The sequence below is a fragment of the Labrus bergylta genome, chromosome 13 (assembly GCF_963930695.1).
Source record: "Labrus bergylta chromosome 13, fLabBer1.1, whole genome shotgun sequence".
Taxonomy (NCBI): Eukaryota; Metazoa; Chordata; class Actinopteri; order Labriformes; family Labridae; genus Labrus; species Labrus bergylta.
In genome coordinates, this window is record NC_089207.1 from 13,019,287 (window position 1) to 13,040,027 (window position 20,741).

The window sequence follows — 20,741 nt, forward strand, 5'->3', positions numbered from 1 at the left end:
GAGCAGAGATTAAAGGTGACGTCTACTGACGGGCTAAAGACCAAGAACCAATATTATTCTTTGTGGTTTTATTTAGAGTTTGGTTAACAGAGGAGCGATAGCTGGGAAAGAACTGTAACCATGAGACCTCTTTAGTCGTTCAGGAGCTCTCAGTTATACCAACTATTCATGTTTAGGGGTGCCTGTAGCGTAGTGGTTAGTGTTTGTGTGTCCCATGTACGGATGCTGTAGTATGTGATCATGTCAGGTACCTGCACGTTGGACAGAAAGGTGGTTGTAATGCAATAGAGCAGGAAGCGGGGGATCCAGTGCAGTTTGAAAAGTCTGACGCAAGTCTGGCTCCTTTCCCGCACGTTATTCCCCACTCTCTCCAAAGCCCGAGAAGGCAAACCAACAGGTGTTGCAGTGATGGAAGCGGGGAAGAGAACTGGTTCAGATAGAAGTGATTGTACCCGACCTAAAAAGCCTCTGCATGTTTCTAATAAGCTCCACGAGCAGAAACGTGCTCAAACTAGGATCAATATTGGAGATGCTTTTGAAAAATGGAGAGAGGTTAGAACACAGAAAGGTTTACAGACAGATGCAGAGCTGGCTAAACACTGAAGCTTCAGTGTCCACCACATGGCAACCTGCGTGAGCATCGACTCTAGAGAGGAGGGGGCGGGGGGAGACAGCTCTCTACAATGTTTAGAATCTGGACTGCAGTACCCAATTTAAACACTAGGGGTCAGAGTTACATACTGCTCCTTTATAATAAAAAAAAAAAATCCAACACATTTTGACAATGAGCTTTTTTTAATTGGAGAAGTAGCGGATACTAATTACACGTAATACAACAACCAGGCAGTGTGTTCCCATGGTTTCAGGTCGGAAAGTTGTCATGCTACGAAGAAAATGTGTGAATGTCTCTGCTACGAGTTATATTTGAGCAAAAAGTTTATGTGCAATACCTGAATTGATTAAAAGGAATTGAACATTAACAAAACATCTTTTGCCCCCCGATGTGATGATGCTTCTGACGTGAAGTCGTCATGTTGTCAAGTCGGACACCTAATTATTTTCCGAGTTTCCGACTTGTTGTTCCGACTTGAGCAGGTGTTCGGTAACTTGTTTTTCCGATGTGTCCGACATGAATGCACCAAAAGACAGAAGAACAATTAAATGGCCTGATAGGCCCGATAACCATTGCTTGACTTATGTGTAAACATGTAAACGTCCTGATTGTTTCTTCAGTTTCGCTGAATTGAACATTAACTTTCCTTTAACTGTTTTAGTGGAATACAATCATAAATCTGTTGAGGTCGCTTTTTTAAACCGATAAGAAACAAACAACCAAGTGTCTCCAAACATGGACAACAATTTGCCGACTCCAAGGAAGACTGCATCAGCTGATGAGGATGATGTAATATGTTCATGAGCTCCACAGCCACTTAATGGACCTTGTGGTGTTGTTGCCAGGATCAAACATTAACTCTTAACCTCAGAGCTGCGGCAGATCGCTGATCCATCAAGGTGACCGTTGGTGTACGCCTCAGCGGGTTCAATGTGTAGTGTCTTTTGGAGCTTAGTGAAGGATTCTTGGTATCAGGATTAGCACACATGACACCAATGCGGCTCTGGTGACCTGGCTGTTATGTCAGTGTCACACTAACCTACAGTAGCATTCGTTTTCGAGGGAACAGGAAATCAGCACTTAAAAATCCGCCTTCAGGACGCCCACTTTCACACTCAGTCAGAGAGAGAGAGAGAGAGAGGTATATGTATAGAAAGCAGCATGTCACCCTGTTTGCATATGGCACATTTATTTAAGGAAAGAGTAAGAACAGCAACACAATGTGCTCGCGCTCGCTCCACACGCCTCCAAGTGACCACCCACCACATCCGCAGCTCAGAAGAGGTGCACACACAGTGGACCTGCAGGCTGCAGCTTCTGGAATAGTCTCACTGATATGTGTCCTCTGCTGTTTAACGCTCCACACATATTGAATCTGACAGGCGATATTTTGAAGGCCTCTCACCTCCACATTTCTGCTCCTCTTCTTCATCTCCAAACGGAGCGCGTACAGTGAAAGACAAGCTGTTTGCCTTTGGCCTTTCGACCTCTGAGCGTGTCTAACAAAGATAGCTCTGTGCGTCCTATGTGGCGGCTGCATGTGTTTGTCTTTTCCTGCTATTATTGCCTCTGCAGCGGGCTCATAATCTTCACATCGTGGTCGCAGGGATTTGACAGGGATTATAGTTTTCAGGCCAGCTGCTGCATTTTGTTTTAAACTGTGAGTGACGTTTGCAGGGAAGGAGAGTTTATATGAGGGATTCCTAATCTGGACGCCGGGGTGATAATGAGAAAGGTTATTTATTTATGACCTTAAACCTTTGGGTCTCGACAGCCGCTCCTTCACACGAACAAATGCTCACAGACAAGTCGTGATGTCGTATATTTCTCTCATGGTTTTATGACCATCAAGACTTTAACTGTTCATAATATTCGTCTGAAGATCCTCGGAGTACATCTCCAGATTTGTATCTGTATATAAACGACATACTTTCAAAAAACATTCAGAGAAAAACTCTGCGCTGTTGTCAACCTCTTTACTTTATCAGCAGAGTGTCGTTAACACCTTAAAGCTCACATATTCTCCTCCTCTTCATCCAGTGTAAATAAGTCTAAGAGCTCCTCAAAACATGTGTGTGAAGTTTCCTGTTCTAAATCCACTCTGATCCTGTATTTGATCATGTCTGTAAACCCCTCTATTTCAGCCCTGCTCAGAACAGGCTGTTTCTGTGTCTGTACCTTTAAATGTAAATGAGCTGTGTCTGACCATGCCCCCTCTCTGGAAGGGCTCGGGTGTCTCGGGCTTTCTCGCTCCATATCGACGACACGCAGCAAAGGGCCAAGGTCGGATTCAAATCCACGGCCACTGCGATGAGGACTACAGCCTCGGTGGTATAATGCGGGGTGATATAACCGCTAGGCTATCCAGAGCCCTAGAGAGCCCTAAAGTTTTTTTAGTCTGAATAAAACAAAGATTTGTCTTTTTTTAAATGTAAGGGTTCAGGATTTCATCCAAAAGATTGAAGACGACGAAGACTCTGAAATATTCAAACGGGGGCTCAATGCTAACCCACAAACATAGTTCCCAGGATGCTAATTTGTTAAAAGCTTCGGTTGCAAAACATCAAACTGTGTCGTCTTCTTACTGACCTGATATTTAGAGACGACAGGATGAAGGCAAACCTTAAAAAACAAAGAAACTGTGGCATAAAGGCATGTTTAAAGTTTAATCACAGTCACTGAGCTATAGTCTTCAATGTTTTATCTGAGGATTTTCAGACTGTTTTCACCGAGTGTTGCCCTCTCCATGTTTTATTTGTTTCTAAAAAATAATTCAAGGTTTGAGTGAACAAAAGGGTTTTCCGTTAACATGTCTGCTTTAACTTCCTGAGGTAGAAAACACCAGCAGAGCAGCTGTCACATGGGGCCTGTTCATCCAAATTCACATTCATTCATGTAACTCTGCCTGATGCAATATCTTTACAACACCTTAATACATATCAGAGGGGCACATGGTGATGTTTATTGTCCTCTCTGTCACGATCAGGTGCACATGTCTCCAAATGAACGCCACCTGTTACTCTGCAGCTCTGTTAATTCACATATTAAAGGTAGAAAATGCAAATCAAGAATCAAGAAAAAAGTTGTTTTCCGCTTCTGAGCTGCAGATTGCTGAAACTTAGACTGATTATTTCAGTGTTTATAACAAATGTCCTGGTTTCTGTATTTTATTGATACACACAGAGATAGACGTACATGGTCTGAACGGGTACAGATAAAAGAAAATACTTGGCAATAAGAACTGAACAATGAGGACAGGGTTGGAACAGGAGGAACAGGATTAAATCCAATAAAGCCACATGAAATGTCAGCTCATCACTGAAGGTAATTACATCCTGTAGCGTCAATAAATGTCCATAAAACATTGTAATCTTATCAGTACTTGTGACGTGTTGTTCTCACTCAGCATCACATGTTTGTCTACCTGTAGAGCTCAGAGGTGCTCATTAACATCAAAGTATTGTTTGCTGTATTTATATATGAATTAATATATTTTATAATTAAAAATTCTGGGCAAACAAGTAGGTGTGAGCATTTGACTATGAGGCCAATAATGCTTGCAATAAAATAAAAGTGATATAAAGGAGTTGTGTAACGAGTTTGACGTATGAAAGTGTGAATTATATAATCTATTAATTTCGATCTTTTACTTAAAATACATCCCCTTCTTTTTATCCATATTAATCCTGAGACATTTGCGTCACTCTGCTGAATCTGTTCCATTACTACGCTGTTAAAAATCAACTTTAAATTCTCACTTTAATGATTTGTTCAGTGTGGCGCTGTGTGACAAAGCCAATAGCACATTTAAAATCCAATGTGTTCTTTCAGAGTAATAATCTATCGTTAGAGAGAGAGAGAGACAGCGTGACACTGACGTTGCCACAGCAGCCATTAGTACATTTCCACTGCAGCTGGCCCTTTAACAAACGCGTCTTGGCGTTGATGCCTGAAAAAAAATGTGAATGAAATCCAGCCATTCATAAAAATAGTCCTCTGCTGCGTGCTGATTGGCCGAACCGGTCGTCATGCATAATTCATAAGCTACCCGGCCACCATTGGCTTCGCTTCCTAACGGACAGCGGCGTTCGACCAATCAGCGTGTGTCTCTGTGTGCCGCTCGAGCCCTGGGGAAAACCGACCGGGCCATTAACGAAAAGCTCAGTCAAGTTTTGCTAGTCGACGGAGGAGCAGCAGTTTGTCCGTGCGCAGGCGACTCTACGACTATCGACACGTTGTTTTTTTTATTTGTGGATATTCTTACGGCATTCTTTCGAAGTAACGGACGGATTTAGACCGGAACCAGGTAAGCTGCAGTGTTTATTTCGGCGAGAACTTTGCTTTTTACGAAGCCTTGTTTTCGCTAGATGTTTTTTGACGCTCTTTTTTTTTTAAGAGTACAAACGACCTCAACGCCATCTTATTTTAAAGATATTTACTTTGCCAACCATTTTAAATCGGCTCCTTTTTTTGCGTTTAATACCCACTAAGAGGCTTTTTCAAGCGCAGCGTGGATTGTATTTGACCCGAGATTGTATCTGCGTGGATGTTTGCTTTAGCTTATCTGCGCGGTGAGGCGACTGTTTGTGATTTTTATGAATGGACGGGCCATTTTTTTTCCTCTCTCTCTCTCTCTGTCTCTCCCTCCCTCTGTGTTTCCACACGGGTCGAGTTTCACTTCATTGAGAAAAACAAGGCAGAGAAGGGTGGGGGAAGGGCGTGGGGGAGAGGAGGAGTGTGAAGGGGGGGGGGGGGTGTCTGCTGATCCTCGCCCCCCCTCACCTTTCTCCTTCTTCGTAAAAGTTTGTGCAAAATTTGGCCGATTTTGTCATTTCAGGGCTGTTATAGAAGTTGGTTTGGATTACGCCGTAGCCAAATTTGACTGTTTACTTCTTTCAAACCACAGAGACAACAAAGCTGCAGATTTCACGTTCACTTCGGATTTCTGCATGTGGGGAACTTTTTGTCGAGCTTTCTCCTTGATGGGAATTTCGGAAACTTCGTGCGATCGGACCATTTGTCTCGGCTCTTTACGTCTTAGGTTGTTTTTGTATAATTCAGACAAATGTAGTCATGTGTTGACCTCTAATTGTTGTTATATATTAACAAATATCAGTGAAGTTATTAAATACATTACTAGTCTTTACTGTTTCCACAAAAAGCCCCAAAATTACGTCATTAAATCTTAATTAAAAAAAAAAAACCTGAAATAAAAATGAATATTAGTATTAATGATTCTTATTTGTTAGAAGGAACACATGTGCAAGATCTCCTAATAATTGTAATATTTTAAGTCGTTTTGAGGATTAAAAAGTGGGTTATGTCCACAGTAAGTTTCTGGTTATCTAACAAGATTTACAAAATAATTAATTAACTTAGAATTGCACGCAAATTCAAAACACGTGTCCAAAGTATATTTTCTGTGCCTCGAAATGCGTGACTCTTAATTTTTTAGAGTAAAAATAAATAAATTCATAAGCCACTCTCATCACTACCAGCTTGTGTTGCGTTCAGGGAACATTCTGCACATTATAACTTCATTATTCCCAAACATTTACAGCTTCATGGTCCGTGCAGTTCTTATAAAAATGTCCCATGTTGAAGTTTATTCTAATGACCGAACTCCTATGTTTAAATCTTGTCTTGGGTACATTTTTGAGCTCCCTAGCCTCGACTGTGTTGGCGTGTTATCGTCCACACGAGTGCATGCACTTTGGGGGTCCTGATGTTGTAATTGTCATCCGTGTTGTGCGTCTGTAATTACTGCCCTGCAGCTATCCTGGATTCGTCATCCGTTAGCGGCACATCGAGGAGTGAGTCATATCACAGGGAGATGTGAGAATAGAGGGGCAGCCTTGGAGCTTTATCAAGTCGTTCACAGCCGTTCAAAGTAAACTTTTCTGGCTCATAGTGTTTGGAGTAAAGGAGTCCAGGTTATTGCCAGCTCTATAAGACTCTAATCAGCTCTTTGACCCGTCCTTTTTGTTTTCTATCTCCTTTGGACGGCTTTAAGTCGTGCACGTCACAGACTTCAGGCAGACTCTGCAGTGTCACATTTCTAAGTCTTTTTTACTCAAGATCTCCAAGCTGATTATAGTGGAAAACTAGTGCCTGCAGATGGCCAGTGAGTGTGGCTTATATAACTCTATTACATGATGACGGCGCCTTGTTTACATCGTGCTGCTTTCCTCCCTGTGGCCACTGAATAAAAAGGCTGAAAGGAACAAGTTTCTGCAGCATCAATGTAGGAAGAGGAAGACCATGAATGCATCACTGTATGGCTTATTACAAGAGACGGGAAGCTCACAGATTTTAGGTATGATTTATATTCAAAGATGAGGATAATGTTCTGCAAAGAGGGAGTTAGGGAAGATACGTTTCATCCCACGTAACAGGACTATTCAAAAATGTTTATGTCCATGAAGCTTTTAAAGGAAGCGTGCGAGAGAGGCTCCTCAGGATCCCAAAGTGCCGTCGTCATGTTGCAAAGAATCCCCAAGCTTGTTATTAACTGTTAAAAATGACCAAAGGGGAGATCATATTTACAGTGAAGAGAGCTCAGAAGTATCATCGAAGCGTTTGTCTAACTAGCTGCAGACTTTTTATTTTTCCATCACGAGTCGTCGCAGCTCTCCGATCTCCTGAGTGTTAATGTGTGCTTCCCATTGTGTGTTTTCCAGTGACCCAGGCGCTGTCGCTTTAAAGCGAACACCTCCCCCTCCCCCCTTCAAATATTGGCGCCCCCCAATCACCCAGATAACATGGATGGATTCTACGACCAGCAAGTCCCCTTTATGGTCCCTCCCAGCGTAAGTAGTGGACACACATGCCAGCCTCACACATCACATCATCGCAGCGCCTTTTTATAGTCGGACCTCGCCGCAGATCATTAGATTTATAAAGATCGGTCTCAAAGTGACGTCTGACGCCTCTTCTTCCTTCCCCAACAGCACAAGTCTCACGTGGAGGAAGCGTCTCACAGCAGGCCTCTGATCGACAGGAAGAGGAAGTTTGTGGACACAGAGCTCGCCCAGGACACAGAAGGTAAATATGTTAAACCTGCACATGTTAGATAAACTGTAAATACTGTATTTTAAATGTAAATATGCAGATACAGCCGGGCTCATCATCTGGATGTTCTTGTTTTTTTTTTGTTTTTTTCAGAACTTTTCCAAGACCTCAGTCAGCTGCAAGAGATCTGGATTGCAGAAGGTGAGTTCTACTTTTGTTTGAATATTTGATGAGTTCCTCCTCATGAACATTACAATACCTCCTCCGTCTTTTAAACACTGCAGCATGCTTTTAGAGAGCGTTTGAATGGGTGCCTTTATTTTCATCGCTCACTAAAAACCAAACTTTCTGTCGATCTTTGAGAAGAAGACATGCAGTTGACGTCATTCTGACACTCGCTCGATCACACACACACGCGCTCCTATGAACTGGGTAAAATATATTTTTTTCGATAATAATGTCTGTGAAGGCTCTCAGTCCTCCAGGTCAGTCAGGCAAATCCAAAGCTTGATCCAAAGTCGACTGGACTAAGTTGAAGATCTCTAAAACGTGTTCCAGCTGCCTTCAGATCAAGCTTCAAACTGTAGAGATAAATGCACACTCTGAAGATATTATTGCACCTTTGAAGTTAGTGCACATGGAATAGTTCAGGGGAATAACGGTGCTAAAGTAATGCTGACTTTTAAAATATGTGAATCAAGAATATTAGCCGGTGAAGATGAGATGAGTGGCACTGATTTAAAGTTGAGTTCAGCTTTTTTTCAAGTGAATTGGGAGAACTGGAAGTGCTAGAATTAAATCAAAACTACCATACAGATTTGAATTAAACCTTTATTGTCCCTCTGAGAATTTGTCCTGCACCGAGAGCATGAAGACAACATCTCCTAAAGACATGAAACCATTTTTATGCACTTCATTTCTATCTGTTTCTTACATAAGTTTGAGTGTTTCACCTTCACCTATAACCAGCCGCTGCAGAGTTCTCTTGTATCTCTGAGTTTCCAGTTTACATATTAACTTGATGAGTGTGTGAAATATTGCATTTTTTTTGTTTTAGCTAGTCGAGCGAGGAGGGCAAAGTCCTCTGCAAGAGAAACTGCTGACCACGGTCGCTTTTAGGTTGCCCAAAACAACGCAGATGTACCTCTCCTGCAGATTTATAATCCCCTTATTGTTTTCATTGATGTGTAGAGTAATCAGGAGGGTCATAAACGTGTCTTTATTTGTTGTGTTTTTCTCACTTGTGCATCGTTCTCGTTTGTGTGTACAGCCCAGGTGCCTGATGACGAACAGTTTGTCCCAGATTTCCAGTCGGATAGCTGTGAGTACCTGATTTTTTATTTTTTTTAATCTCTTCTTTGTTCGTCTTTTGAGTACATGTGTGAAAAAAAAAAAAGAATCTGCAGCTCGATAAAAAAGCTGACTATGATTAGGAAGGAAGTGGCAGCACTGCATCAGAAGATTTCATAACAGAGAGTGCGTGGGCTTCTTCTCTGCTTTGAAGAAAGAGCTGTTGTTCTTTTTGAGTTACCGTCCCTGACCAAGACATCCAGCTCACCCATCGTTTATTGAAATGTCTCCATCCAGCCGAGGACAAACACCATCCTTCCTCTTCAAAAACACAGCTCTGGGAAAGGCTGCCCTCCCCCCCCTCTTCCTCCCTCCTCTTCCCTCTTCCTCCCTCCCTCCATTTTGAGTTTTATCAGCCGATTGGCATGGGGCATCACATGAGCCAAGCCTCTAATCTGATTTCACACTTTCCCGCACTCGGGCCCTGCTGCTGAAGTGGGCTAGATTCCAGCGGATGGGGCGACTTCAGAGCAGAACTCGCATCCCCTAAAAAAACTGTCCCGCCTGTTTGTGTCTGCACTCTGATTTTAAGCCTGCAGCTGAAGGATACATTTGAATTATGCCCAATGGAGCATTTTATGAACTCCCCCCCCCCCCCCCCCCTCCTCCCCTCTGACTTTCAGAGTTTGTGTTTTGGTCTGACGCGTAGGAGGTGGAGACAGGGTGTGGTGGCTGCCTGTCTTTGTCAGCGCTGCCTCTATAAATCTTGGTTTCTGCGGCTCAGAAAGCTGCAAACTGACCGCCGAGCTGCAGAGCTGCAACGTATTATTTAGGTCAATGCATTGACATGTATGTATTCTTCTAGAGGGCCTTTTGGAGGTTGTGTTCATGTGTAGGTTTATACTGCATGTAGTCAGCACACTGTAAATACTGCTGTGGGGTTGTCTTTGACCTTGTGGGTGCACTTTGTGTGTGTGGGAACAGAGTAGTGGAGTTGGCAGTTGTTTCTATTGCTAGGCTGCAGACTGCTTGCTCTCACAAACTGCCTATTCACCCAAACTTGATGTTTTGATATCAGCTCCAGTCATTAGGACATCACATGGTTTCACTGACCTCTTTCTAAAGTTTCTGTTGAGCGGAGGATCAACTTAAATCTTGAATATCACATTTAATGAAAAAAGGTGCCTGTACTCAAGTGCTTTTCTTTGGTTGAATGACATGCAAGAGTGTCTGTTAAACAGATATTGGTAATTGTTTTTCCCTTGATTGAGTTTGCACAAAATGCTGTGCAGACGTTCCAGGGAATCTTTTGCTGAATTCAGACGAAAAGTAAAACTTGTCAGCTCAGAGTTTTGGGTCTTGGGTTGCCATAAAAAGTGGTCTCTGCTAATGTAACCTACAAACTCTCCAGACAATGATGCTCACTCTTTGAAAACATCGAGTGAAATGCATTACTCTAGTTGTTGACATCCTCTTGAGCGAGTAGCATCAGAGGGAGTTACAGAGACTGAGCACTGTCAGGGTAAAATGCAGGAGCTGTTTTTCAAAGATGTGTCCTCGTGTGAATCCCTCCTGTGGTCAGGATAGCTTCGGACCGGCCTTAGTAGCACACGTGTCCTGAGACGCTTTGTGGCCCTACTAGCAATACATTTCATTTGGCCGTATTAGAAACAGAAAAACCTGCCTGCTCTCTTAAAAACATATTCAGGGTGAGCTGCACCTGTGAACGCAAACACCTGGAAATAAGTTTAAAAAAGGTCGGGGCTTGGTTCAGTTTAAAAATGTAAATCTGCTGTATCTGTAGAGCTCTTTAATACTTACATTATCCTGATCCTTATTATATCAACAGATTCTTGGCAGTTCACATCCCTGTGCAGAAGAAGAGTTTAGTGCACTTGCTTGTTAATCCAGCCCCCTGTTCACCCGTCCAAAGTTGCCTAATCTCTCCATTATTTACTCTCCCCTGTGTGAGAAGACTCCGTCCAGCCATTAGGCTGCAGAGCGTGCACCCAGGAGCTCACGTGCCCATTGTTAGCCCCGCGCAGGTCCATCAGCACCACGGCTGATTTATTTGGCTCCCGCTCCTCTGCGCCAGGGGATCCAGTTTCTGCCCTGCTATTATGTGGCGCCCCGGAAGCTGCAGCCAGTGTCTAATGGTTACAGCACGGGAGAAGAAAATCATTCATCGCCATTAGATTACAGCCACACTGATTCATGGGTATTGGTATTGGCCTGCTCTAATGGGAATCAGACGAGGGCTTTGATAGCTTCTGTGTGTACAGTGCCGTTAGTTTGTGCTACCTAGCTGTGTCGGATGGATGGATGTGTTCAGAGCAAAGAGTCGGCACTCATTAGTGGGGGATGATAAACGGCTGCTAAGTGTCTCTTTCAGTCGAGGGAGTAGACGCCGTCCATACATCCATAATCCATCCATTTAAATGTGGTTAAGATAACTGCTGCACTTCTGCTCATGGCTTCAGTTTGGACATATCTGGAGTTTATCTAATGCACTCTCTTGTTTGTCTCCTCCTCTGTAGTGATGTTTCATGGCCCGCCACCAGCCAAGATCAAACGAGAGCTGTCCCCCTCCGAAGAGCTCTCTCCCTGCCGCCAGGACCGGAGTCCCATGCCCTACGGAGAGAAGTGCCTTTACAGCTACAGGTACGTCGAGAGCGCTCGCATGAATGAGAACAGGAAGTGGTATCGATCATCCCGCTGTGACTAAAACCTCTTCTGACTCTCTCTCCTCCTCAGTGCCTGTGACAGGAAGCCCACTCCCGGGTTCAAGCCATTAACTCCCCCCTCGACCCCCGTCTCTCCTTGCGGCCCCACCAGCACAGCAGTAACGCACCCACTGAGCGAGCAGACCCCCCCTCCTCCCCATCCTCACCCCCACGTAGCCAACCCGACCGCAGGGCAGCGTCCCGTTCACGTTCAGCAGCCTATCACAGCGAGCACCGGCTCCCCCAACCAGCAGGCCCTCCCAGTCCACAGCCACACTCCGCCCTTCGCCGTGCCCTGCGCCCCCATCAGCCAGGATGCCAACACCTTCACACCTGAGCACAGGTGAGCAATCGACCTTTTGCTTTCAGAGTTTTTGCTTCTTGTGAGCTTTTCAGAACATGCATGCAGAACAAATATGGAATACAACTCTGGCCCAATGTTTCACTTTTAAGTTTAAAGTGTCCCAAACCAGGTCCAGCCCTTCAGGATCTAAAGGGGGTCCCAGCCTTTCCTTTGGGAACTTCTTGGGCCTTATTGAGCTTCTAGTTTTCAGACATGTAAAGGAAATGTTCCTTTGCATCCTTATTAGATATTCTAATGGATGTTGAAGTGTTTGCATGATTGTTTGCTCAGCAGAAAATGTCAAACATTTGCTGGTTCTTCTCCCCAAAGCGTTGGCTCTACCTCAGAGTGAGAATATTCTTCCAGCTCTCCATTTGGTGTTTGCACCTTTTGGGGGGAAAAAAAAGTTTTTTCTGTTTGCTCTGCAGTTCTAAAGACAATACGACCAAATCCTAATACAAACAGGACACCTCATCCGTGAAGGGAGCATGCTAAATGAATTCGTTGTTAGGACTCCTGGTGTCAGAGAAACTGTGATATCTGAGTTTCCAAATGGGCAAAATTCACACTGAGACCCTCAGGCCAAAAACACAGAGCTGCCCGATGACAGATCTCATGTCCTATTAGCTTTTAGATTTACTGTGTTCCAGTTTGTTTTTAATTGGGAGTGAGATAATGAAGCTCACAGTTTTTGTTGTAGAGTTCCACATAACGACTTAAACCATGTGAGAGCTTTCCAACCCTGAAGAGCTGTAAACAAGTTGTCTTTCTTCTTCTTGCCCCTCGTGTGCAGGTTCCAGAGGCAGATGTCAGAGCCATGTCTACCTTTCCCGCCATCTGACAGCCAAGGACGCCCCCAGTTCCTGCCCCAGCCTCCAAACAGCAGCAACAACAGTCTGCCACGAGACAGCCGGCCACCGTACCACCGGCAGATGTCAGAGCCGCTGGTAGCCGCTCCTCCTCCACAGGGGTTCAAACAAGAGCTCATCGACCCGCGATACACCGAGCAGGGCGTCCCCACCATGGGCCCCCCGGTCCCGCCGCAGGGGCCTCAACGCCAGGCCGGTTTCCACCCCATGGCCATCAAGCAGGAGCCTCGGGACTTCTGCTTTGATTCTGGTGAGTTTAACGGTTTGGAGAAGAGATTTATTTTTGAGCGGTTCTGCTTTTATTTGGAAAGAACCGTGGACAGAGCGGGAAATTGGAGAGAGAGAGAGAGGGGGGGGGGAGGGGCATGAGATGGCGAAAGGAGCCGCAGGTCAAACGGGCTTGAAGGACAAAGATCTCAAGTTATCACACAGCAGATCTGATGTCACGCCAATTGGAAGCTAAAATGAAATTATGGAGTCGTTCCAGGATGCAAATCATATTAAAAGTAGACAGTCTGACAAATCTTTTTTTGACTGCTCTGTGACTTAAAAAGTAATAAAAACAAGAACAAAGTATCTGAGCTCCTTTGAGCAGCGTCAGCTAACTTTAGCACTCGAGTGGTTCTTGGGTAACATGATGCAGTTTGTCAGATTCTCGACTTCTATGACTTGCAAACTGAGACCACAGCGGTACGTTTCTGTAACAGCTGTTGAGATTCCCGCTGAGTAAATACGGTGAAGCATTCTCCGACTCTGCTCGCACTGGGGAAGTGATTGTCTCAGGTTTGTGTGCGGGGAGAGCGGGCTGAGGAATGTGCCTGGCCATGTTTGTTCTGGGCACCGACACAGACCTGTGAGTTTTAGCACTGATGGCACAGGTGCTCATTTCTCACACACACAGACACACACACGCACTTTCAGAGTCCTAATCTGCATCATTCCTCCAGAGTCACAGCAGTAAAGTAAAAGTGGGTCTCTTAGCTCAGCCTAAGCCTTCAAGGGCAAGAAGTAAATGGGTCACTCATCCAGCCAGGTGCATAGAGCCTCTTCTCTGAGCCTACCTGGAATAGATCTAGGCCAACGCCTGCAGAGGACTCATTGACCTGCAGCACAGCGGTCGATTATAAGAAGCCTGGAAACTCTTACAGAACACAAAAGAGGCCAAATGGTGCCCATCCTCTCCAAAAAAGCCTCGTCCCGGCAGTGACGGCTGTTTGCTCACGTGGTACAAAGCAAACAAGGCCGAGCCACTGTCGGGGCATTGTTTGATCCCAACGCCCACACACCCAGCTGTTGTCCCCTCGCTCTGCTGCATTAACATCGCCTGATACTCTGCGACTCTTTTTCATCTTTTCTCAAACACTCTCATTCCTTTCCTGCCTGGTGGCTGGTGACCGGCTGGCTGGGCAGTGATGTAATGACAAATCCTCTTAGCTTCTTATGGCCTTTAAATACCTACGTCACTGAGGACTAGCATCTGTAGATGGACGGGAGAAGTGCATGTTCGGCATTCCAACAGGGAACATGTTGTTACTGCAGTGTGGGTGGTCTGTAGATACCAACAAAACCAGAAATCAAACCCCAGTTTTTTTTTAATCCCAGTCTTATCAGCCTATCATGATTTCTGTTTCTCTGCATACATGCTAAGAACCTCCTGCAGACTCTCTCCTAAAGGGAGGACGAGCCGTAAAGAAACACTTTCTGACGATCGATTTCTGCTCGTCTTATCAGCAGACAGGAAACAGAATAATATGCGGGGGTTGGACAGCACTGCAGAGACGCTAAGAACGGAAGACAGGCCTGGACCCTCAGGGGGGGAGGACTGGTGTAACTCGATTGTCACTGAGATTTAAAACAGCAGCCATGGTGCTAATCTTATTTACAAGCTGGGTGGACATGCGAGGGATGTGGTGTGCTGCTCTCTCGTCTGGGCGGTGTGTGGGCGTTTGGGATCAGGCATTTTGCAGCCCAGCTGTTGCAGCTACAGGCCAACAACAAAAAGAGGCCATCATGTAGTCCTCAGTCCTTAAGGTTGTCAGCGTTTTGGACACTTTGATATTTCAAACCATACAGTCTCTGTAAATTGAATGTTTATTGTATCAAAAAGCTTTTTTAGAAATGAGTCCTTTTTTCTCACAAAAGCTGCAGAGAGTCAAAGAGAAGTGCACTGTCTCACACATAATGAGAATATGTGTCTTTCTATCAATGCTATGTGTAGTTGAACAGAATCTCAATCTGAACTAAAGAGTGGAGAAGACCATACTGGAGAACAGGAAACATAATGCAGCAGGGTCATTAGAGCACGGAGATGGTAGAGGTGGCTGGAGGAGAAACTCAGAGTGAAAACTTTTGTCTGTTTGTGTTCACACATGCAGCTCCTCCTGCTAACTTCAGGAGTGTTCTGCGGATGTGAAAGCACTAAAAGTGTTGTTAAAAGACAAAGTGATGCAACAGCATGATAAACACAACCCTGTCGCAGAACTTTCCAGAACATGTCGCTGGCATCAAAAATCATATTGGGCTTTCTTTCAACTTTCGATTTGTTGTCTTTGCCTTTCAGGTTTCAATGTTTTTTTATCTTTGTATCAATGCACGATCCACTAAAACAAAGTGTAGTTTCATTCCAGCTCTAAAAAACAGGCTATATGTTGGGTGCAGTATTTATAATGTGTGAAATGTACGCCTCCTATATCGGTAGCAGCCTCAGAAATCCTATATCAGCCTTTAGCCTCGTCTATAGTCAGACACACAGCGAGGCTAAGTATCAAAGCCGCACACGGTGGCACAGATCCAAATATATCTGTCAGCTGCGGGGTGGATTTTGACTTATTACACATTTGATATGACAGTGAGGGTGTCTCTGGTCTAAATTTACACCCTCTTCTTCTTTGTTTACAGAAGTGCCTAACTGTCAGTCATCGTTCGGGAGAGCGGGGAGCTTCTACCAGAATAACCATGAAAGTAAGTTTCAGATGATTGTCTCCCTTTTTGAGTCCCAGGTGTTTGAATGATTGCATTAAGCCAAGGCTGTTCCTCTGCCACCCTGAACCTGTGAATCGAGCTGCTGGAAGCTCGGCTCGCTGATGGCTGGGTGGGAGAAAAACGGTCAGCGGCGTTAAAAGTGTCAGCTCAAGGGGAAGTGAATGTATCAATGGATGCTGTGTAGCTGCAGCTGGCAGCGGCTCAGCACAATACAAGCCTTCCACTCTTGGGACGCTGCCCAGCTATATTGCTTTGCATGCAGTTTGGATCTCTTGGGCTGAACGTGGACGCTGGCCTTTATGTCAGAAGAAAAGCCAAGTTCCCACGCTCTGTCTGCGGCTAAATATCCTTTAGTTAATGTGGCTTTTTCTTCTGCTTTTTTTTTTTCCAATCGCAGGTTTCTCCTTCGACAGAGATCATCAGCTGTACTTTGACGACACCTGCGTGGTGCCTGAGCGATTAGAAGGTGAGGATGACAGAAACAATGAGTTCAGATAGTGTGCTCAGTTTGAGAGGCAGAATCAGATCTGCAGCTCGTGGTGCATAACAAACAGCAATCCGCTTCACAGCCTCCATCTGGCAGGAATTTCTCACCACAGTGCCGCGTTGGAGCGCCGCTCTGACTGATACTTTCACTTCTCTCTTTCTGCCTCTTTTCATCTCTCTGCACTTCATTCTGCGCTCCCATAAAAGAGGATTTGTTCTTTTATGTTGGCACAAATGAACCACAAACTGACACATTATTATCTAACGACGTACTGAAATAATAAGACCACGTTAAAACTGATGGGAAACTTCTACCAGAGATAACTTTCCCTTCTTCTTTGACTTTCAGGCAAAGTAAAACAGGAGCCCTCCGTGTACCGTGACGGCCCCCCCTACCAGCGCCGCGGCTCCCTGCAGCTCTGGCAGTTCCTGGTCACTTTACTGGACGACCCTGCTAACGGTCACTTCATCGCCTGGACCGGCCGTGGGATGGAGTTCAAGCTCATCGAGCCTGAGGAGGTCAGTACTCAAAGCACACAGATGCCAAGAAAGAACTCGTTTTAGAATCAAACCAATAATGAACTTTTAAATGAACATGGTTTCCGCGCTCAGAAGTTGGAACGATGCCAAAATTACTGATCCATACAATTTTACTTCTATGCTGCTCTTCTGTTGGGGTGCCAAACGTACCGATCTGACCATAAAGGGCGGAGCTAGTAAAACTGCAGTCCTTTGATTGGTTTAAAGAATCGTCACTTCCTGTTTGACAGCATTAATTAAACAGAACAGGCCAATGTTTGAATCTCCCTCTCTGCTGGACGTCCTTCATTGTTGTCCTCTTTGTTTACTGCGTCACGTTCTTCTTCTTGTCTTTGAAATTATTGGCGGGCTACAGTGTGTCCCGCTGACATCGCCATCTGGCCATTCATGATGAAAATAAAACAGACACGTAACAGGAAGTCGTGTTTTTGTGTCCTCAGGTTGCTCGCCGTTGGGGCATCCAGAAGAACCGACCGGCCATGAACTACGACAAGCTGAGCCGCTCACTGCGCTACTACTACGAGAAGGGCATCATGCAGAAGGTAAAGGCACGTTCACTCTTTTGTCTTTTTCGTTGCTGTTTATAAACCAAGACCCTGATTTGACATGTTCGGGTATCTAACAGACGCATGTCAGTCATCTTCTCAAACTGAAGGTCGGGGGTTCGATCCCCCAGCTCCTGCAGCCACATGTCAGATGTGTCTTTCAGCAAGACTCAAGTGTCAAGTTGAACAGCGTGCAGGAGCTTACCTTTAAGTTTATGATTGCAGACGTTACCGTCTCTTTGTGGCTACAGGCTGAAACCACATATTTGCCCAAAGTCATGAAACAAAAGGGTCTTCAGTCGGTTTAGCATGAGTGAAGCTACCTTTATATTGAGTGATATGTCTTTACTGTAAGCAGTCTATGGAATATAAATCACATGTTCATAAATATAATGTTATGCATTCAGTTTGTGCAGGAGTTAAGAGTGTCTCATCTCGTCCCTCAGGTTGCAGGTGAGAGGTACGTGTACAAGTTTGTGTGCGACCCCGAGGCCCTCTTCTCCATGGCCTTCCCCGACAACCAGAGGCCCAACCTGAAGGTGGACCCCGACAGCCTGCCAGGGCTGGACGACGACACGGTGCCCCTCACCCACTACGACGACGCTGCCCCCTACTTGCTGGATGCCGCGGAGCAGTGCGTGGCCGGCCTGCCCTTCCCAGACGGCTACGGCTACTAAAGAAGTCCCGACCCACGACACACATCGATGTGCACAAACAGTTCCCTTGATGCCCACTCTGGACCTGCTGAGCTGCGGGGAAGATGAACCTCGCACTCTTGGCTCGTTGGAAAACCTTCCGAAAAAACTCAAGAAGCCCCCGAGCTACAAACGAGGGGTAAAACCTGCGACATAAGAGTGAAAAGGAGAGGAACCAGTGAGGATGAACTGGACTCAGTAGCTCTGCCCCACCAGGGCGCCGCTGTTTCTTCAGAGACCAAACAAGGCGGGGCCACACGCCGCCATCTTTAAGAAGAACTGACAGCAAGACAAGTTGCATTTCTGATTTTGTGACAATCTGCTTTTCTTAAAACTAAAAACAGAGTGAAATTGTTAAAAAAAAATCTAAATTCTATCGTTGCCTTTTTGGGTCCCCGTCCCCCACATGTTCACGTCACCACATCTCAAAGTACAAAGATCCGTTAAAGGGCTTTAATTTGCAAAAACAACGGATTGACAAGAGAACAGCATCTTCTAATCCCACAGACGACTTTGTGTTTCTGTAGATAGGACTCCTCTTTCTTTTAAATATGCCAGCTGTTTGTACACTTTGGTTGAGACCCGGGCCTCTCAGGTTTCTGGGGCGTTGCTGTATTTTCAGGCTAGTCAGTCGGGCTGCTCTCTCTCTCTCGTGTTGAACGTTCTTTTAATCGTACCGCCCCGTGTAACAGATTGTATCTGCTTCCCTTTAGAGACTGCACCCCTGCGGTAAGAGTCTATACAGTACACTCCTCTGTATCATGTTTGTTTATCACTGCTGGGTCCTTTTTTATCCAGATGATTAGCACTCCATCTCCTCTGTTTTCAAAAGGGATACACGAGTACATATTTTCCCGTGAACGCCTAACATCATGTATGATAAACGTTGATTTTCCTCCCTTCTTATTTTTTTGTATTCCTGTCTGGGTGCTTCATGTTTCCTCGTCGATGTACTAGTTCCTCTGATGCACCAGTATGGCAGGAGCATCAGGAAGTTGCATGCAAAAAAAAACAGAAGTTTTGTATTTTATTTAGACATTTTGACGACCTTCTTTTTGGACACCTCTGCCGATCACAAGTTGTCAAGCGGAGACTTCTGCTTCTCTTTGCATGGTGTAAGTGTCCACTAACATATCGCTTTACTGTCTTTGGACAAGGAAGATATTTGTGATATTCTCTGCAGTTTTATTTTTGTGTTCTTTATGTATGTTTCTGAACCGGGGCAAAGACAAAACGTATATAAAAGTATATATTTTTGCTATAAGGCTGCATTTGTTTTGATGTATAAGCTGTATAGATCTGCCTCTAATAGACATGTTCCTTTTTCAAACGGATCCCTACGGCGCTCCTCCTGCAGACTGTTTCTTTAAGAGGCCTCTTGTGTTTGGGTTCGGATGAGATGGAGGTTTTTATCTCGCCGGTGAAATGTGTGCACGTAAAAGGCCAGAGTTCCAGCAAAGGCCAAAACCAAGACGCACACGTTATCATGGGATCCATCCCGAGCACGGGGGGGAGTCTGCGCTTGTATCGGCTTCAGCCCCCCCCGTCCCCTCCTCTCCCCTCCCCTCACAATGTGTTTCTTACACTGCTGAGTTTATTATAATCTGTACTGGGTACAATAAACGGTCCTTTATGCTTCACTGCCTGCAGTCCTGGTGTGTTTCATCATCCCCCCCCCCCCCCCTCTCCTGCGTGCAGTTGGTCGGTCAGCTGACTGGCTGCTGTGGTCTGGCACTCACTCTGCTTGACCTGGCTGATTTCATGAGTCACATGCTTCTGACTCTTTGCTATGTTTCTGGGTAAATGATTACTCTTTTTTTTTTTTAACCCTGAGGCCGACGTGTTTGAGCAACATCTGGTGAGCCGATTGCTGCAAAAAGTGAAACCGAAGTATAAAGGAATGAAATGAAAAGATGAGAGAAATACCTGGTAAGAATCCCTAAGTGGATGCTGGATCCAAAAACAGGAATAGGTAAACAGAAGCAAACAAGATCTGCACAGCAAAGAGTCAACATGCTAAAGTACGAGGACGTGACTTTTCAATAAATCCTTGAAACGGGAGCTCTTCGTTGTGCAGATCTTGTTTGCTTCTCTTGATTGAAAGTCCCCATTAAATGAAAATGTGTTCAATGTTCTGCAAAATAAAATAAATCCAGTTCACATGCACGCATCTTGAAATAAGGAAATATATCTCATAAGCAGCACAGCCAAGCTAAGAACAGATTTACATTTGTCTTATAAACAATATAACTTTATATTTATTAGGAAAAAAGAGCCTAAATTTAGCACTTTTTAAAAATTATTTTACCAGCAAAAAAATATTCTCCTTGAGATACAAGATCTATTTTTCTGGCCAAGACAGCAGCATCAAAGTATCAGACCAAGAACAAAAAACGGCATCAACAAATCAGAACCAATAAGCACAGAAACGTGCGATCCTTAGCAGGGGTGTGTCCAAACGCCCCTGTCCTTTATCCTGTTTTTAAAATCTCCCACGTTGACTACATGCTCGAGTTTCAGGAGACTCTTGTACGAGAAATCAGATTTTCTTGCATAAAGAGAGTTACATTAACAACATTCATTTTTACATAAAATAAAAGTTTCCAGAGGGGTGGCCAGTGTCTGCCCCCTTTAAAGGCTTTAT

General features: G+C 44.8%; 1 protein-coding gene across 2 annotated transcripts; it reads left to right on the forward strand.

The window, feature by feature from the left end:
* Window positions 1-4,759: 4,759 nt before the first annotated feature.
* Window positions 4,760-19,737, forward strand: etv5a (ETS variant transcription factor 5a). Of its 2 annotated transcripts, none has more exons than XM_020637828.3 (13): window positions 4,760-4,919; window positions 7,294-7,422; window positions 7,564-7,657; window positions 7,778-7,825; window positions 8,895-8,945; window positions 11,452-11,575; window positions 11,669-11,980; window positions 12,774-13,099; window positions 15,748-15,810; window positions 16,229-16,297; window positions 16,667-16,836; window positions 17,298-17,405; window positions 17,849-19,737. In XM_020637828.3, exons 2-13 carry the CDS (start codon window positions 7,375-7,377, stop codon window positions 18,077-18,079), a joined length of 1,644 nt encoding a protein of 547 aa, XP_020493484.1. In that variant the 5' UTR covers window positions 4,760-4,919; window positions 7,294-7,374; the 3' UTR covers window positions 18,080-19,737. The 2 variants fall into 2 exon arrangements, with proteins under 2 accessions (XP_020493484.1, XP_020493485.1); XM_020637829.3 differs by having other exon boundaries at window positions 17,298-17,399.
* Window positions 19,738-20,741: the final 1,004 nt, after the last annotated feature.